At 38.4% G+C, this 14,640-nt stretch overlaps 1 protein-coding gene across 1 annotated transcript; it reads right to left on the reverse strand.

The window, feature by feature from the left end:
• Window positions 1-1,072: 1,072 nt before the first annotated feature.
• LOC310932495 (nuclear GTPase SLIP-GC-like) lies at window positions 1,073-6,817 on the reverse strand (the record flags this gene model as incomplete). Its single annotated transcript, XM_083895820.1, has 12 exons — window positions 1,073-1,140; window positions 1,937-2,045; window positions 2,825-2,942; window positions 3,039-3,196; window positions 3,278-3,442; window positions 3,692-3,813; window positions 3,922-4,009; window positions 4,107-4,212; window positions 4,779-4,951; window positions 5,072-5,269; window positions 6,036-6,249; window positions 6,786-6,817. The coding sequence occupies 12 exons, from the start codon at window positions 6,815-6,817 to the stop codon at window positions 1,073-1,075; spliced, it is 1,551 nt and encodes a 516-aa protein (XP_083751946.1).
• Window positions 6,818-14,640: the final 7,823 nt, after the last annotated feature.

A 14,640-nucleotide genomic window follows, 5' to 3' on the forward strand; every position in this document is an offset into this window, starting at 1 on the left:
AAATAAGATAGACTATCTTAATAACTGGCTGTACTGTATAACTGCAGTCTATTCACAACTATAATGTTTAAGTGCGGATGATCCATGGGCCTGTCATGTACCTCTTACAATTTGAACAAATCAAGGTTTGTGGATGTGTCCACTGCATGTTTCCTTAACGGTTTGTTCATTATTCTCTGACCTCCAAAATCAACAACAACAACAACAAAATCAATTATTTTATGTATTTATTCAGAGCACACAAACGACTACATAATCAAAATATTTATGGCTGACCAAGAGAAAATGAAAGGCTGAATAATTGTTTGACATGATCACATGCTGACAGAAACTATTAGGACATACAGTAAGCTGCACATTCTCCACAGTATCACACTGAAAGCATTGGCAGTGACATGGACGAGCGAGCAGAGAGCACAAGTACTCTATCTACAGGTTAATTGCTGCTGGCAGCTCAATGCACCGTCATCATCGATGGCAAGAATGTCCATCACAAAAAAAACATAGAAAATCATTCTGCATGCACTTAATTCTGCACACGCTTAACACAAATACAACATTGTTTGAAGTGAGAAACAGTTCAAAAATATAAGTATTTAAGATCATTATAGGAACAGTCTGATAAAATCCAGCCTAAAGCTTGTATTCAAATTCATACATAACATATACTCACATCCCAATCACTTTAAAAGTTACAAAATAAACTCATGGGCAGTAAAGCATCAAAATGTATGATATAAATCATTAAATCATTAAGAATCATTAAAAAGACAAAGCATTATGGGGGCATAAAAGTGGCCCAGTGGCAAAGACTAATAAACCACATGTAATTGTATTGATCAGTCCATGTCAAGAATGTCCATCCAAACAAATATAAAAATCATTCTGCACACACTTAACAAAATACATCACATAGTAAATGAATGTATGTCCTATATCCACCCTCCATAATCAGATCCTCTCCAAAAGTAAATGGACTCATCCTTGGGCCAAATTTCACCCTTCAACAAGTTTCAAGAAATCTACTGATGCCAACCAGTAGAACCTTTAGCATCATTTAAGATTGCTCAGTTTATTCACTTGGGCTGCCTTTTAGTTCACTGAGGCAGTTCTTCACAATGTCCAGCTCTGATGAAAGATCTGATTAAAATACAAACAGAAAAACTTAAATACATGGACATTTTCAATTAGACTAATATACTGTGAATTATTTTATCATAGTATTTTTCATACCTGGCAATGAGTCTGAATCTGTCTCCAGTAACAGCCCCAGTGATTCCGTCAAGGTTCCCCCCAGTTCCGCCAGGATGTCGTTCTAATTAAGCGTCAAAACCACCAATTACTAACCAATAAATGTGATCAAGATTTAATGAGAATAACTTGCAACAACTGTTTAGATGTGTATTCAAATTAGCCAAAGGCCTCAATGGCTTCATTCAGCATTCATGTGCAATTATACTGACATATTCCTGGAATTGACCTCAGTGAGCAAATGTTGCTGTTTTACTTTTCTGCAAACAATGGGGCATGTGAGCATATTCTAGAGTAAATGATAAAATGACAATGATCATTTTGGTTCAGAAATGCTCAACTGCAACATCTTACCAAGTGGAATGTGCGTGGTCACAACTATGCAAATTCCACTTACTCATAGTTACGATGACCTAATATTATTTTGTATAATGTGTTAAAATGTTACAAACCTTCAAGTTAAACAGTTGCTCCAACATTTTTTTTTTAGCCTCCTCAAACATGATGCCTTGTGTTTCACGGATATGGTTCCAGATTTGTTCCTGCATTCTTGCCATTGAACCTTTTCCTTTTTCCTCCTTTGCATCTACAACAGGAGACTTGTTAAGCATATGTTTCTACACAGTCAGGATTAATGTATAACAGTTTCAATACAATCTCTACACATTATGATCATCTTCATTACCATCATAACATGTTTGCATTTGTTCCTCTATTGTTTGTGTCAGACTGTTGTAGATGGTCTTCTTACGTTCCCGGATCTCTTTGTTGAGTTTATCCTTGATTTTTTCTTCCTAAACAGAGGACATGATGATAAACATATTATCACATTAAAGACGAACATGAACAACACATCTAAAAAGTACAAACCGACATCCATTCATAAATGCAAGGAACATGTTTGTTAATCAAATCACTGTCTAACAGTTGGTGTGACAACAACTGACATTCCACTCATCTGTCTGTTCACCTGCTTAATTGTCCAATGACTGTCCTTCAAACTTGTTTGGTGACTTACTATGATTACTACTGATTTGTGCAACGCTGACTGACAATAGTTGGATAATTTGAATAGATATTTTCCAATTCTGTGTTTTGATGACTTTGGTGGTAATTATAGTGTTAGAACTGGTTTCAAATCCAGTGAGAGTACAGATGAGCTTGGTACAGATTCACTCATTCAACTCCCAGCAAAAAAGAAACAACCATATTCTGTGTACACTAATCAAATCAGTCAGTGATTCCCCATCTTATTTGTCATGTATTTGCCATTCTGAAAGGGGCCACTAACAAGTGGTGACAAGTGGACCAAATTGCACCTCAATTCCCCTACATTACAGCAGCACAACCAGGTCCCCTCAGTGTAGCAGTCAATCATTTAAGGCTGCACAACACCTGGCATCCACTCATTCTATGGTGGCAAAGGAAGATATATCTGTCCATATGAGCATTTCTGTGGACCAGAGCCTAATGTTTGCAACACAAATGTCTATTCATCTTAGCAATAAATAGTTCTAGATGCCAAATTCTAACCTGAGTCTTCCTCATAGAAACACAAACAAAAATGTTTTACCTCTGTCTTGAGAAACGTAAGCTGCAGTTCATCATCTTTGTACTTTTCAATCAGCTTATCTGTGTCCAGTGTAAAATCAGTAAGGGCATTCTTGAATGGTCCACTATTCCGATCATTTCTGAAAAGATAAAATAGTGAACATTATAATGCATCATTTCTAAAAAGAAAAAAAATGTATATGAACATGCAGTGTACAAATTATGTTATTTCTTACGGGAAGGTCTCTTTGAATTTCTCATCAATGCTGTCAGTCAACCAAGAACTTAAAATCACATTTAAGTTTTTTGTGACCCCTTTCTTTGATGGAAAGGCACCTCTGTTGTTTACGGCATGCTTCAATATCTGGTGAAAACCACTACCCTTACCCTGAGCCTGGATCAAAATAGAAACAATATGTTTTTAAAATTGTCGATGAAGTGAAAAATAAGCTGTTTTAATCAAAGTTTTACATACAGGGCATGTTTCGTTCTTCACAGATTCTTCCCATGAGCTGCATGACTCCCTCACACCCTTCACAAGGCCTTTTTTAAATGCTGCATAAGCCTTTTCCATCGGTTTGATGACTTTACCAAGTTCGAGCCTTAGTGTGTCTTCAAGGTCTGTGTACACGTCCATTGTCTGAAAACAAACAAACTCATTTATCCATGTCGTTTGATCATTCCTGAATAATGTAGAACTGCAGCTTTTCTAAAAGAAAAACGATTCACGAGGGGTGAGTTAGAGCTGCCATTACGAAAGATTATTTCAGTATTTAAATAGCATTTGAGAATTATTTAATGACTGTATGTACTGTATGTGCAATGTTTTTGTTTTCTGGAAATACAAACTGCATAAAAATCAATAAACCCAAAGATTTTTATCACTTACCAATTTCCTGTTTCTTGCCCCTTGGATCAAAGAGAGAATGCCATGTGCTCTTGACACATAATTTAGTGTCTCTGAGTGACGGTCATCAAGATTTTTCAGAAACTCCTTAAGAGCTGGAATTTCTAGAAAAAAGGTTTACGTTTTTATTGTTACATACTTAAATGTATAGGTGTACTTATGTATAACATATCTGGACATGGCAACTGTGACATCTTCTAAATTAAACCTACCTGTGTCTTCTACCTTTCCATATGTTTCGTTTAGAAAGGTTCTGGCGCACACTGTGAACACTTTAAAACAGTCGTCATTGAAGTGTTTCTGAAAACAGGTGATTTGTGGGTTGAAAGGGATAGTTCAGACTTCAGTTAAGTAAAGACTTTGATAATCTGGTGGGGTTTTACAGTGTATAACTCACCTTAACATTTCCTTCCTCTTGAAGGCTCTTCAATATTTCACTTTGCATTGATTCCTTGGTTTTGTTGTTTTCTTTATGCAACATTTCACATGCCTCTTCAGCTGACCTACAAGATATTTAAACTTGTAACTCAGACAGTTTTTGGAGGTCCCTACTCTCCCTCCTCCACAATAACCAAGCAAATGTAGCCCAGCTAGCATCGTCAAGTCGACAGTTGCGACGTTCCAAAGTGAACTTTTCAGTAATGACGGTAGAATGGACATGCCATGAGTTCGGTCTCAGACTTTCTTTCTTTACACCAAGATAAAATTAACTGCACCAGGAGCACAAATATCCCAGGGGTTCAGTTCAACCAGACTAAACCAAGATATTGCAGGACTTCAACCTTTACCTTCCTCTGCTGAGAGGAAGATGACCAGTGAAAGCAAACTGACTTCCATGTCCCCCATATAATAGAGAATTTAATCATGTGTCCCAACCAGCAGAAGTCCTTACCTTGACCCAATCAATTGCAACTTACTCCTGCTTTGAACATGAGCAGAAGAGCTAAACCTCATTTACGATGACGTGCTTCTGGAGGTAACAATCCAATACTGTGCTTAACACTTGGCACAATGGATCCTAATGGATCAATGTTTTGAATTTAAACAAACTCACTATCAAATCACTTACATGTCTGAGTGATCGAAATCATCACACTTTGTGCAGATGAAGTGAATTTGCTGACACTCGCCACCATTTCCCATGAGTCTACAGGAATTTTCCAGGATTTCCCAGGCTTCTTTCTCTGCTACTGAGCGATTGGCATCACTCACAATCCACACTGTGGAGCACCTCCCAACAAGCTGTTGAAGTAGAATAGCTAGTTCATTTTGATTAATTGATTATAATGTTAATTAAAAACGAATAAAGGACACACATCATGCTAAAGATACAATAATCAGAAGTGAATGTGAATAAGTTACCTCTTTCCACATTTGGTCTCTGCTCTTATTACGGTCCCCATTTCCTGGTAAGTCCACAATCGTGACATGTTGGAGAAAGTCATTTCTGTCAGGTAACTTGAGAGTCACACACTTCACTAATGGCCAGTATTGCTTCTTCACTGCTTCTATGCTTTCATTCCTTGTATATTTGGCAATGTCTGCAGATAGCTTCTCAGCCTGCGGTAAAAAAGATAAAACAAAAATGGCTAATTAAATGTATGCATTGTAATAGCATAAAATATACAGAATGGCATATAGTACATAGCACATAAAAGAGCACTCTATAATCACTATAATTGAAAGAAACAGGGGCAAAAAAATAATAATTCCAAGTATTAGGGTGAAGGTGGAGATGAAAATCTGACTTTAAATACTATTGTCATTGCTATCATTTGGCAGTTATCTTAGTTATCCCAGTATTACCTTAGTATGACTATCTTAATACATATTATCTGTTTTATAAATTGTCCATATGCATGCTGCCTTTTTACTGTAGATATTTGAGCACCCACACTGGAAAATTAAGGTAATGGTATGATGAGGGCCATATTTCTGTAGCGTATGTCCTAAAATCTCTCTCTTGGGTGTGTAATATTCAGAAGTAATTGTCTAATGTCTCGTTTTTGTTTTACTTACTGAGTCACGCGTCAAACGCATCGTAGCTGACTCTAGAAATTCCGGAATTTCTTTGAAATGTTTGTTGTCATTGCAGTTTGTATGGTTTATTTTGCCTTTCCAATCTTGTCCATACAGCGCTGTAAGCTTTTCCTCAGTGCCTTGGTGTTCATTATCCTGAAATTTTTCAAAGGACCACAATTCGTCTTCCCACTCCTAAAAAATAAAATGAGTTGAATTCAATGGAATGTGATGTGTGACAACCATACGTTCACTGCAACGATATACATTTTGAAGTAGTCAAAAATAAAAGATAAACCTTTTTTACCTTTGGTGTAATGAACTCAACGTATGCTTCATACTTTGGCGAGTCATTGGCCTCCACTTTAATCATGACTGTGGTGCACGCATTGCGCCTTCCAGTCGGTAGAAGATTCTTCTCCCCGATGATAGCATTGATCAAAGTGCTCTTTCCAGCCCCTGTTTTACCAAAGACACCAACCAGCTCCCTCTTTTCTGTCGTCAAATCACTGATTTTACGCCTGTTTCAAAAGAGTTTTATCATGACTTTATCAATGGATTGTTTTGAGAGTAACATGCAAGAGTAACATAGGTTCTTTTAAAAACAATACACTTATACCATGGTGTTATTATATTGGTAGATTTGTCCAATAACACACGTTATACATGGTACTTTCTTTGTTTAGCTCAGGATAGTTTATGTATTTATGAAAACAAGTTAACTGCTTTAACTTCAGGAATACAGTACTGGAAAATACAACAATGAATGCTTACTTCAAGAAACCACTGATCCCTGTGTTGTCTGGAAGTCTTGTCTGGACATCATTCATTATTTTTTTCACCTCAGAGAGTTTGCTCTCTTCTGTCAAGAGTGAAGAGAGCCATTAAACAGGAAAAATGAACTCTCAAAAGAGGAAGGAAATGCTTTATCAGTAACCCTGCTGGCTAAAAGCCTGATAGCAGGACATGACACACAACAGCCTACACGTCAGGAAGGTGACGTCAGTCAGTTAACAATGCAAGATGTTGAAATTTCATTGTTGAAAAAGTAACAAACCTGAATCTGGTGTGCATGAATCTGGTGTACATCGGCGTTTACTTGCTCGTGAGATTCGTTTGCTCTTTCTCTTTCCTTATTGATAGATAAATTATTATTATTATCATTCTTATGATCATTATTATAGTTTGTTGCATGTGCCTCTCGCACTTTAAAATTCTGGTTTCATGATAGTTGTAAAATAGTTCACCCGTACCATTTGCACCACTGGTGGTTGGAAAAACCTGAGAATGAACATAGATAGTAGACTTTCAAGATAGCATTTCATTTGAAGTACATTCACATATCATCTGTCTGCAACAAGTGATTGAACTCACTGTCAGTGATAGTGCATGTGCATGGTGAGTAGAAATAAAGTCAGTTTCATCCTTACCTGAGCAAATTCTGCTATTTCTTCATGCTCTCGTCCTGACTATGGAAACAAGTATAGTGCTGTGTAAAAATCTGGGCAGCTAGTGAAAATATCATCATTATGACTGCAATGAATTACATTACCAATAAATCTCTATTCAACTTACTGGAACTGTTTCCTGGTTTGTTGCTGAGTGTTGTTGTTTCTATAGTGACAACAGAAAAATTCATAATCCATACCAATCCAAAACTTCCTCATCCATAACAGTTAAAGCATTTAATTTTCTCCTGTTCCTGTTAGTATAGCATAGCATATATGTCATGCAGCACTTGTGTGAGTGTTACCTTTAACAGTTCCAATTTCTGTATGAATTTTCCCCTTGGCCCCACTTTTGGGATGAGTTTTTCAGTCAATGTATCAGTAAGATAATAAAGATTTTCCTTGTCAACCTCATTATCTGTAATTGAAAATATTCAGTTAAATACAAACAAGTAAAAAGTATGAGGTTGTATGTATTTTGATGTTTCAATAATATTGTGCCAGTGCTCCCCAAAGAAATAGAATACTTTACCTTTAAATGTCTCTATGTATTCGCTGAGACCCCATTTGTTTAATGTATCACAAACAAAGTCATCCATGTCCAACAGCAGCAACTGAATGACAAATAAATAAGTGAATTCATGTTAGTAAAACATTTCAGAAAATTAGTAAAAACCATATTATTCCAATGAAATAAAATTCAGTGAAATGTACACTAACATGAATAATCAACTGCTTAAACAATACATTTATAGTGTTCTGTAAATGAATAATGCAATGTGTGGTTGGAACATCTTTGTAGAGATTCACTAAGTTGCCGCCAGCAACAACTGTGCAAAGATATTACTTCACAGCATCAGAAACATTGGTTTCAGTTCATGCCAAGAGGCACAAGGCTAGAAAACTTTGGATGCGAATTGAAGACAAAAACCGCACAATCACCCATTGTGAGTGTGTGTTAATGTAAAGCAATTGCTCCAAAACATTTCACAGTCCCGTTGCCCCTTCAGATATTTGTCCTCCAGCCATTGTACCCCACTCACCACATAAAATCTCTCAAAGTCAATTATTTCTCACCAAAAAATATCTATTTAATTACTACCACCACGTTCGATGAGCAACACCAGCACACCACCATCACCATATTTTCTGAAATAAATCTACTGCAATGTCTGAATTTGGTTATGTTTCTTTTGTCTACACGTACCCTCTCCATTACTTTTTATACCCATGTTTGGGAATCACTGATGTAAAGAACTGTAATGGTGCCATAAAAATTCCACAGCTGTAAATGAGTATCACCATTAAAACCAATATTGTGGTTTAAAATAGGACATGTACAGTATCAAAGTATCAAAACCCCACAGATTCTACACTGTGAAAAATGTTGAAATGTTGATAGCCATGATCATCATCATCATAATTATGATGATGATGATCATGGCTATCAAAGCAAAAATAGTAACAAAATAGCACAGAAGACTAGTTATGCCACAATGTTTCCAGTAACAAGTTAAGTAGGAAAATATACATTTAAGTTGCATTACTTACATTTTGTCAGCTCCTCTTGAATGCTCCTACAGGACCTCAGGAATGCTCAATCGACCCTGCTCATTTACTTGAAGGAGTCTTTTTTTTTTTAAGAAACCACCTCCCCCTGTGCAAGATCTATGTAACATGACACCAAAGAAACACAGTCTCTTTACACTCAGCATCAGTTCACCAGCTCTCTGGGTGTGGGTACAGAGTTGTTACGGAAATTTTGGATTGGTTTTAAATATTTGTAATAGTTTGACCTGCAGTGACCTAAGATCAAGGGACCATTTGCTATTTTGTTTTACAACAGTTGGAGACACAGGGGTTTGAGTCGTAAACACCCTATCTTCCTCTTTCCCAATGGGGGGTCTTCTTGATTCCCTCTCTTCCCGTGGGAGGGAGGAAACCTTTTGTTTTACTCTGTCTGTGTGGGGGGGGGGGGTCTTTGACACACCCACCAGACAGGTTAACTAGAGAGATATTCCATCTTACTGGCAGTCTTCGCGGGGTGACTGAATCTGCAAGTTGCTTCGTGATTGCTCTTTCTGTACATAAATAAACTCTTGTTTGATTCCTGAGCTGGCTCCAACATCCATCTTTTACCAAATTATCCTGACAAGAGTGATGAGAGGAATATACTAATTTACATGAGGGGGGATGGTAGGTAAATGGTGTGTGTGTGTGTGTGTGTGTGTGTGTGTGTGTGTGTGTGTGTGTGTGTGTGTGTGTGTGTGTGTGTGTGTGTGTGTGTGTGTGTGTGTAAGCATTGTGTTGTGTGGTCACCCCTCCCTGAGTCCTATCCAGGTGACACCTAGTCAAGTCAAGTCAAGTCAAGTTTATTTATAAAGCACATTTAAAAACAACCTCAGTTGAACCAAAATGCTGCACAGTTATTTGAACACAATACAATCACACACAACACGACAACAAATAAAAACAATAAAGGAATAGTAAGAGCTTAGTTTAAGACAAAAACTAAAATTAGAATTAAAAACAAATAAAATAAAATAAAAGTAAAAATAAAATAAATAAAATAGGAAAGCCAAGATTCTCGTCTAGCTGGGACTGAACGCCAGGGTAAAAAGATAGGTTTTTAGTAGTGTTTTAAAGTGCTCAACAGACTGCAGCTCTAACCTGGAAAGGTAGGCTGTTCCACAGCTTGGGGGCCGCCACTGAGAAGGCTCTGTCCCCACGAGTAGAGAGTATGGACCGAGGTACTGCCAGAAGCAGCTGGTTTGTTGACCTAAGTGCTCTGGAGGTACTGTGAGGCTGTACGAGCTCTGATAGGTACGATGGTACCAGACCATTCAAACACTTAAAAACAATAAATAAAACCTTGAACTGGATCCTAAAATGAACAGGCAGCCAGTGCAAAGATGCAAGGACAGGACTGATATGATCACGCCGTTTCTTTCCAGTCAGCAGGCGGGCGGCTGCGTTTTGGACCACCTGTAAACGGCGCAGTGCTGACTGGTCGAGACCAACAACCAAAGAGTTGCAGTAGTCTAACCGTGAAGTAATAAAAGTGTGAATGACTTTCTCGAGATCATTCCTAGGGAGATAAGCCTTTACTTTTGCTAATAATCTTAGCTGGAAGAAGCTTGTTTTCACAACGGAGCTGATCTGTTATCAGTGACAGCGCGAGCTGAACGTGATTCATGTCCTCCCCCGTCCGTGACAGCTCTCTCTCTCGACAGTTTGTTCGTACGCGCAAATCATGACTGAGTCAGTGAACTGACAGTGTGAACGACTCACAGCAGCAGCACGGCAGAGACACAGTTCTTCTTACGAGTCACTCCCACTCCCTCCCTCCCCTGATTTACGAGTGAGTGACGGCGTCGGCAAACGACTTCACGGGTGATTCACAGAATCCCTGCAGTTCCACTCCCGGCCGCCACGCTCGCTGCTGAGCTCAACTGAACTATCAAAGCTATCAAAGACAAAGCCATCTTAGACTTGCCTCTGAGCTGGTGTCTTCTGTTGACTCTCTCTTTGCAAAGAATAAACCAATGCTTCAGCAAGTTGCTTTTGCTCCAACTTTATTTCCACATCAGACATCTTACAACAAAATTGCCACAACATAGGGATGACACAGCTCAGGAGGAGGAGGGAATTAGGATCAGAGCTGATGTTGATGAAAAATGCTTGCATAATAACAATAAAGAATCTTGAATCTTGAATGTTAACTCCTGGGTGATAATTTGCTGCAAGGTTGTCTGCGGTAGGATCTTACTAGGTCTTGCACAGGAAGGCGTTTTTTCACATTTTTTGAGAACAACAAGAGTTAATTTGGGTTCCCTGGAAAAGGTGCATATGTACTTTTGTACTACTATTCTAAGAAGTGAAGAACAAGAGCATATAGATGTATCTATAGTAGCTGCAAAGCTGCAAAATGTGCACACTATGCAGTTACTGGAGGAGAAGTCATGAAATGTTTAAGCTGTATAACTGAAATGTTATAATGTTGTAAGTGTATGTGTGATGGAAATTTTGTATTTTTGAAGAGGGATGTAAGTCTTACTCAGGAATGTTCAAATGATGATCTCAGGTCGAATTTGGGTCATGTGACAAATGGCCTGTAATGGCCTGTGGGCTTGTATGACCTTGTACAGGCCACAAAGAAGTAATTATCAGACTGAGAACACACTCAAAGGGACAGACAAAGCCTATGTTTTTCTCATAGGGCATTAAGTATTTATTCACTGTCTTGAAGTGTTGCTCTGTGAATGCTCCTTTTGTACAAGATTAAAACCTTGTTTGAATCTTGAGCTGGCTCCGACCTCCTTCCTCCATTACTAAATTATCACTGGATGGTGTTTAATAGCATGTCAATGCTTTTACCATTACACCGTTTTCCCCCCACAATCAAAAAACATGCAATATGGGAATTAGGTAAATTGGACATTTTCTCAGGGGTGCCAAATACGTAGAGTGCAATTGAGGACAATCAACTGGTTATCCATTACAATCATGGCCTCCATTCCCTGCTGAATTCACTTGCTCCTGTTAAACTGTGCCATTTACCAACTCTGCTCCCTGGTTCACGCCGCATCTACGACAACTCAAAGCCAAGGAACGTCAACTAGATCGGCTCTTCAAGAAAACCGGACTCTCTGTTCACAAACAAATGTACCCACATTTGTCTCTATAAAGACACCATCTCCTCAGTTAAATCTCAATACTATGCAGGTTTAATCAGTGCTGGTAATGGGAATACTCGATCCCTGTTCTCAGTCCTCAATAACACACTATACCCTCCGACCTCACTCCCTCCACAGTTTTACTCCGCAGATCACTGCAACTCCCTAATGTTATTTTTCAATGAAAAAATACACAGGATCCACCAGCAACTGACCCCTCAAAATCCCCTGCATTCCATCTCCTCCGGTTTGTCATGCCCTCTTCTCCCAAGCACTCTCTAGCTTCCAACTGCCCTCTGTTGCTGACATTTTGGATCTCATTCAGAAACCTAAAACATCTACATGTCAACTTGACCCCCTCTCTACCTCCTTAGTCACTGGCTGTCTCCCCTCCTTGTTACCTCTGATAACTGCCATCATTCACTCCTCCCTCACCTCTGGTTCTGTACCGTCCACTCTTAAATCTGCTGCTGTTACACCTATACTTAAGAAACCCGGTTTAGACCCCAGTGACTTCAACAACCTGCGACCGATCTCCAACCTACCATTTCTCTCCAAGATTCTGGAAAAAGCAGTGGCTTCACAGATACATGCACATCTCCATAACAATAACCTTTACGAAACAGTTCCAGTCTGGATTCCACCCACGTCACAGCCCCTCCCTACAGGTTTAGAGTCTGGGTGTCGTCCTCTCTCCTCGTTAACTCTCTACCCGTTGCTGTTATTTTTTTGTTATTATTATTGTGTTGTTGTACGGCGACCTTGAGTGTGAAGTGTATTAGACACTTTAACACAGCAAATATGTTACTATAATTCTGTGGGTTCACATACTATGTGAACTGGGGTTTACAATGCCCTGCAATTAAGTTTTACGACAGATGTCCGTAGATTTTGTCTGTCTTTTTCCCACCTTTTATGAGGTGTGGTTTTTCTGATTGGGGGATAACAGCTGATCCGTGGGGTTCCCTTACACTAACACTCAAAGGAGATTTGATTTACAGGAGTGTGGCTGGAAGGAGATCGACAGATGTGGCTAAGAGTAGCCGAATTCGATTGGATTGAGATAGGTGATTAGTTTACCTAGTGTAAAATAGTTAAAATAATGTGTGTATAGGACATATAATAGGAAATTACTTAATAAGATGATCCCAAAATTGAGTTTAAAAAGTTTTAAAATTAGAGTATTAATTGAAAAAGACCAAACAAAGGGGAATTTTGTTGAGTAAACAAGCAAGTGTGATAATGTGCCAAACGACATGGCTGTGTTAAGTATTCTGTATGTCTGGACTCTATGAAGTCCCGAAGGGGGGAATGAAGTGTATTAGACACTTTAACACAGCAAATATGTTACTATAATTCTGTGGGTTCACATACTATGTTAACTGGGGTTTACAATGCCCTGCAATTAAGTTTTACGACGGATGCCTGTAGATTTTGTCTGAGCAGGCACTGCTCAGATGGATCATCGGTTGACCATAAAGTGGAAGTGTAGGTTAGGCATTGGCCCTGGCATTTGTTCTCTGATGTGCTCCCTAGAGGAGACTGGAGGTCGAATGCCTAACCAAGGGCATAGGATGAGGTAGGAGGAGCAGGTAACCTTTATTAAGTGTGGTTTTGCACAGGAGGAGTTAGAGCTTTTTAGGAATCTGGCCGATGCTACATCATCATCTCATCACCTGGTGTTCTGAACAAGAAGGAAGCCTCATGAAATTGTGATGAAAGTGTCATGAAAGACGCCTTCAAATATAATGCATTATTATTATTATTATTATTATTATTATATATTTAGCATCTCTACATGTATATATACAATATATATATGTGTATGTATACATACATATAAACATATACATATATTTATATGTATACACATATGTATGTATGTATATGGGCCAGATTTGATAATGTGAAGATGTCCGGGGGCCAGCCGTCACTTCAGACCGTTTTTAACTGTTACTTTTACATACAAATGCACTGTTTAGTTAATTAAATGTAATTTTCATTGGCACAATAGTTTTTATCATTTTTAAATGGCAAGCAATGAAAAATAACAGAAAAAAAACACGAGACTTGTGTTCTTCCAGAGTTCTGCTCCTTACCATATGAGCTAAAAGATTGTGTCTAGCTAGCATAAAAAACATTTTTGAAACCCTGTATAATGACTTCGAATAAACACTAACATAACCTAGATTAATGACGTTAATGAAAACTCACCTCATACTGTGTCTGTTCGCTTCAAGGTGTCCAATTATTCTCATCTCCTTCCACTCTTTTTCAGCGCAAAGAAATCCATCCGTTTCCTGTGTATAAACACTGGAGAGCTAGCTTAAATGCTAACATTAAGTCCGCTAGCATAGCAGAAGTAAGATCTGCGTCAGCACCAATCGACTCACTGCGATCAAACAATCCTAATTCAAATACAAAGTTTATGATTTTAAGAGCCCCAATACTTTTTTGAAAATAATAATAATAATAATAATTTAAAAATCGATTTTTCTAACTACTCGATTTGTGCTGGGCCAACATGATGCTGGTTTACTCGTGGCTGGCCACAATTGCCTCGATTTTCAGTGAAGAAGTATTGTAATTCCCACCTCTCCAGAGAGCGGCGAACCTCACTGTCAACTTCTCTTTTGAGTGGAGAAGGGTGAAGGCTTACGGATGCAGAGCCAGATTAGAATGATGCTTCCACCGCGTGGTAAAAGGAGGAATTACATTTTTTTTTTTTTTGTGATTTATTTATTCTGGCAGACCTCAGCTGCGGGCCGTAAAATATAAGACTTTGGAC

Source organism: Microchirus variegatus (genome assembly GCF_963457635.1).
Source record: "Microchirus variegatus genome assembly, chromosome: 10".
In the NCBI taxonomy this organism is placed as follows: Eukaryota; Metazoa; Chordata; class Actinopteri; order Pleuronectiformes; family Soleidae; genus Microchirus; species Microchirus variegatus.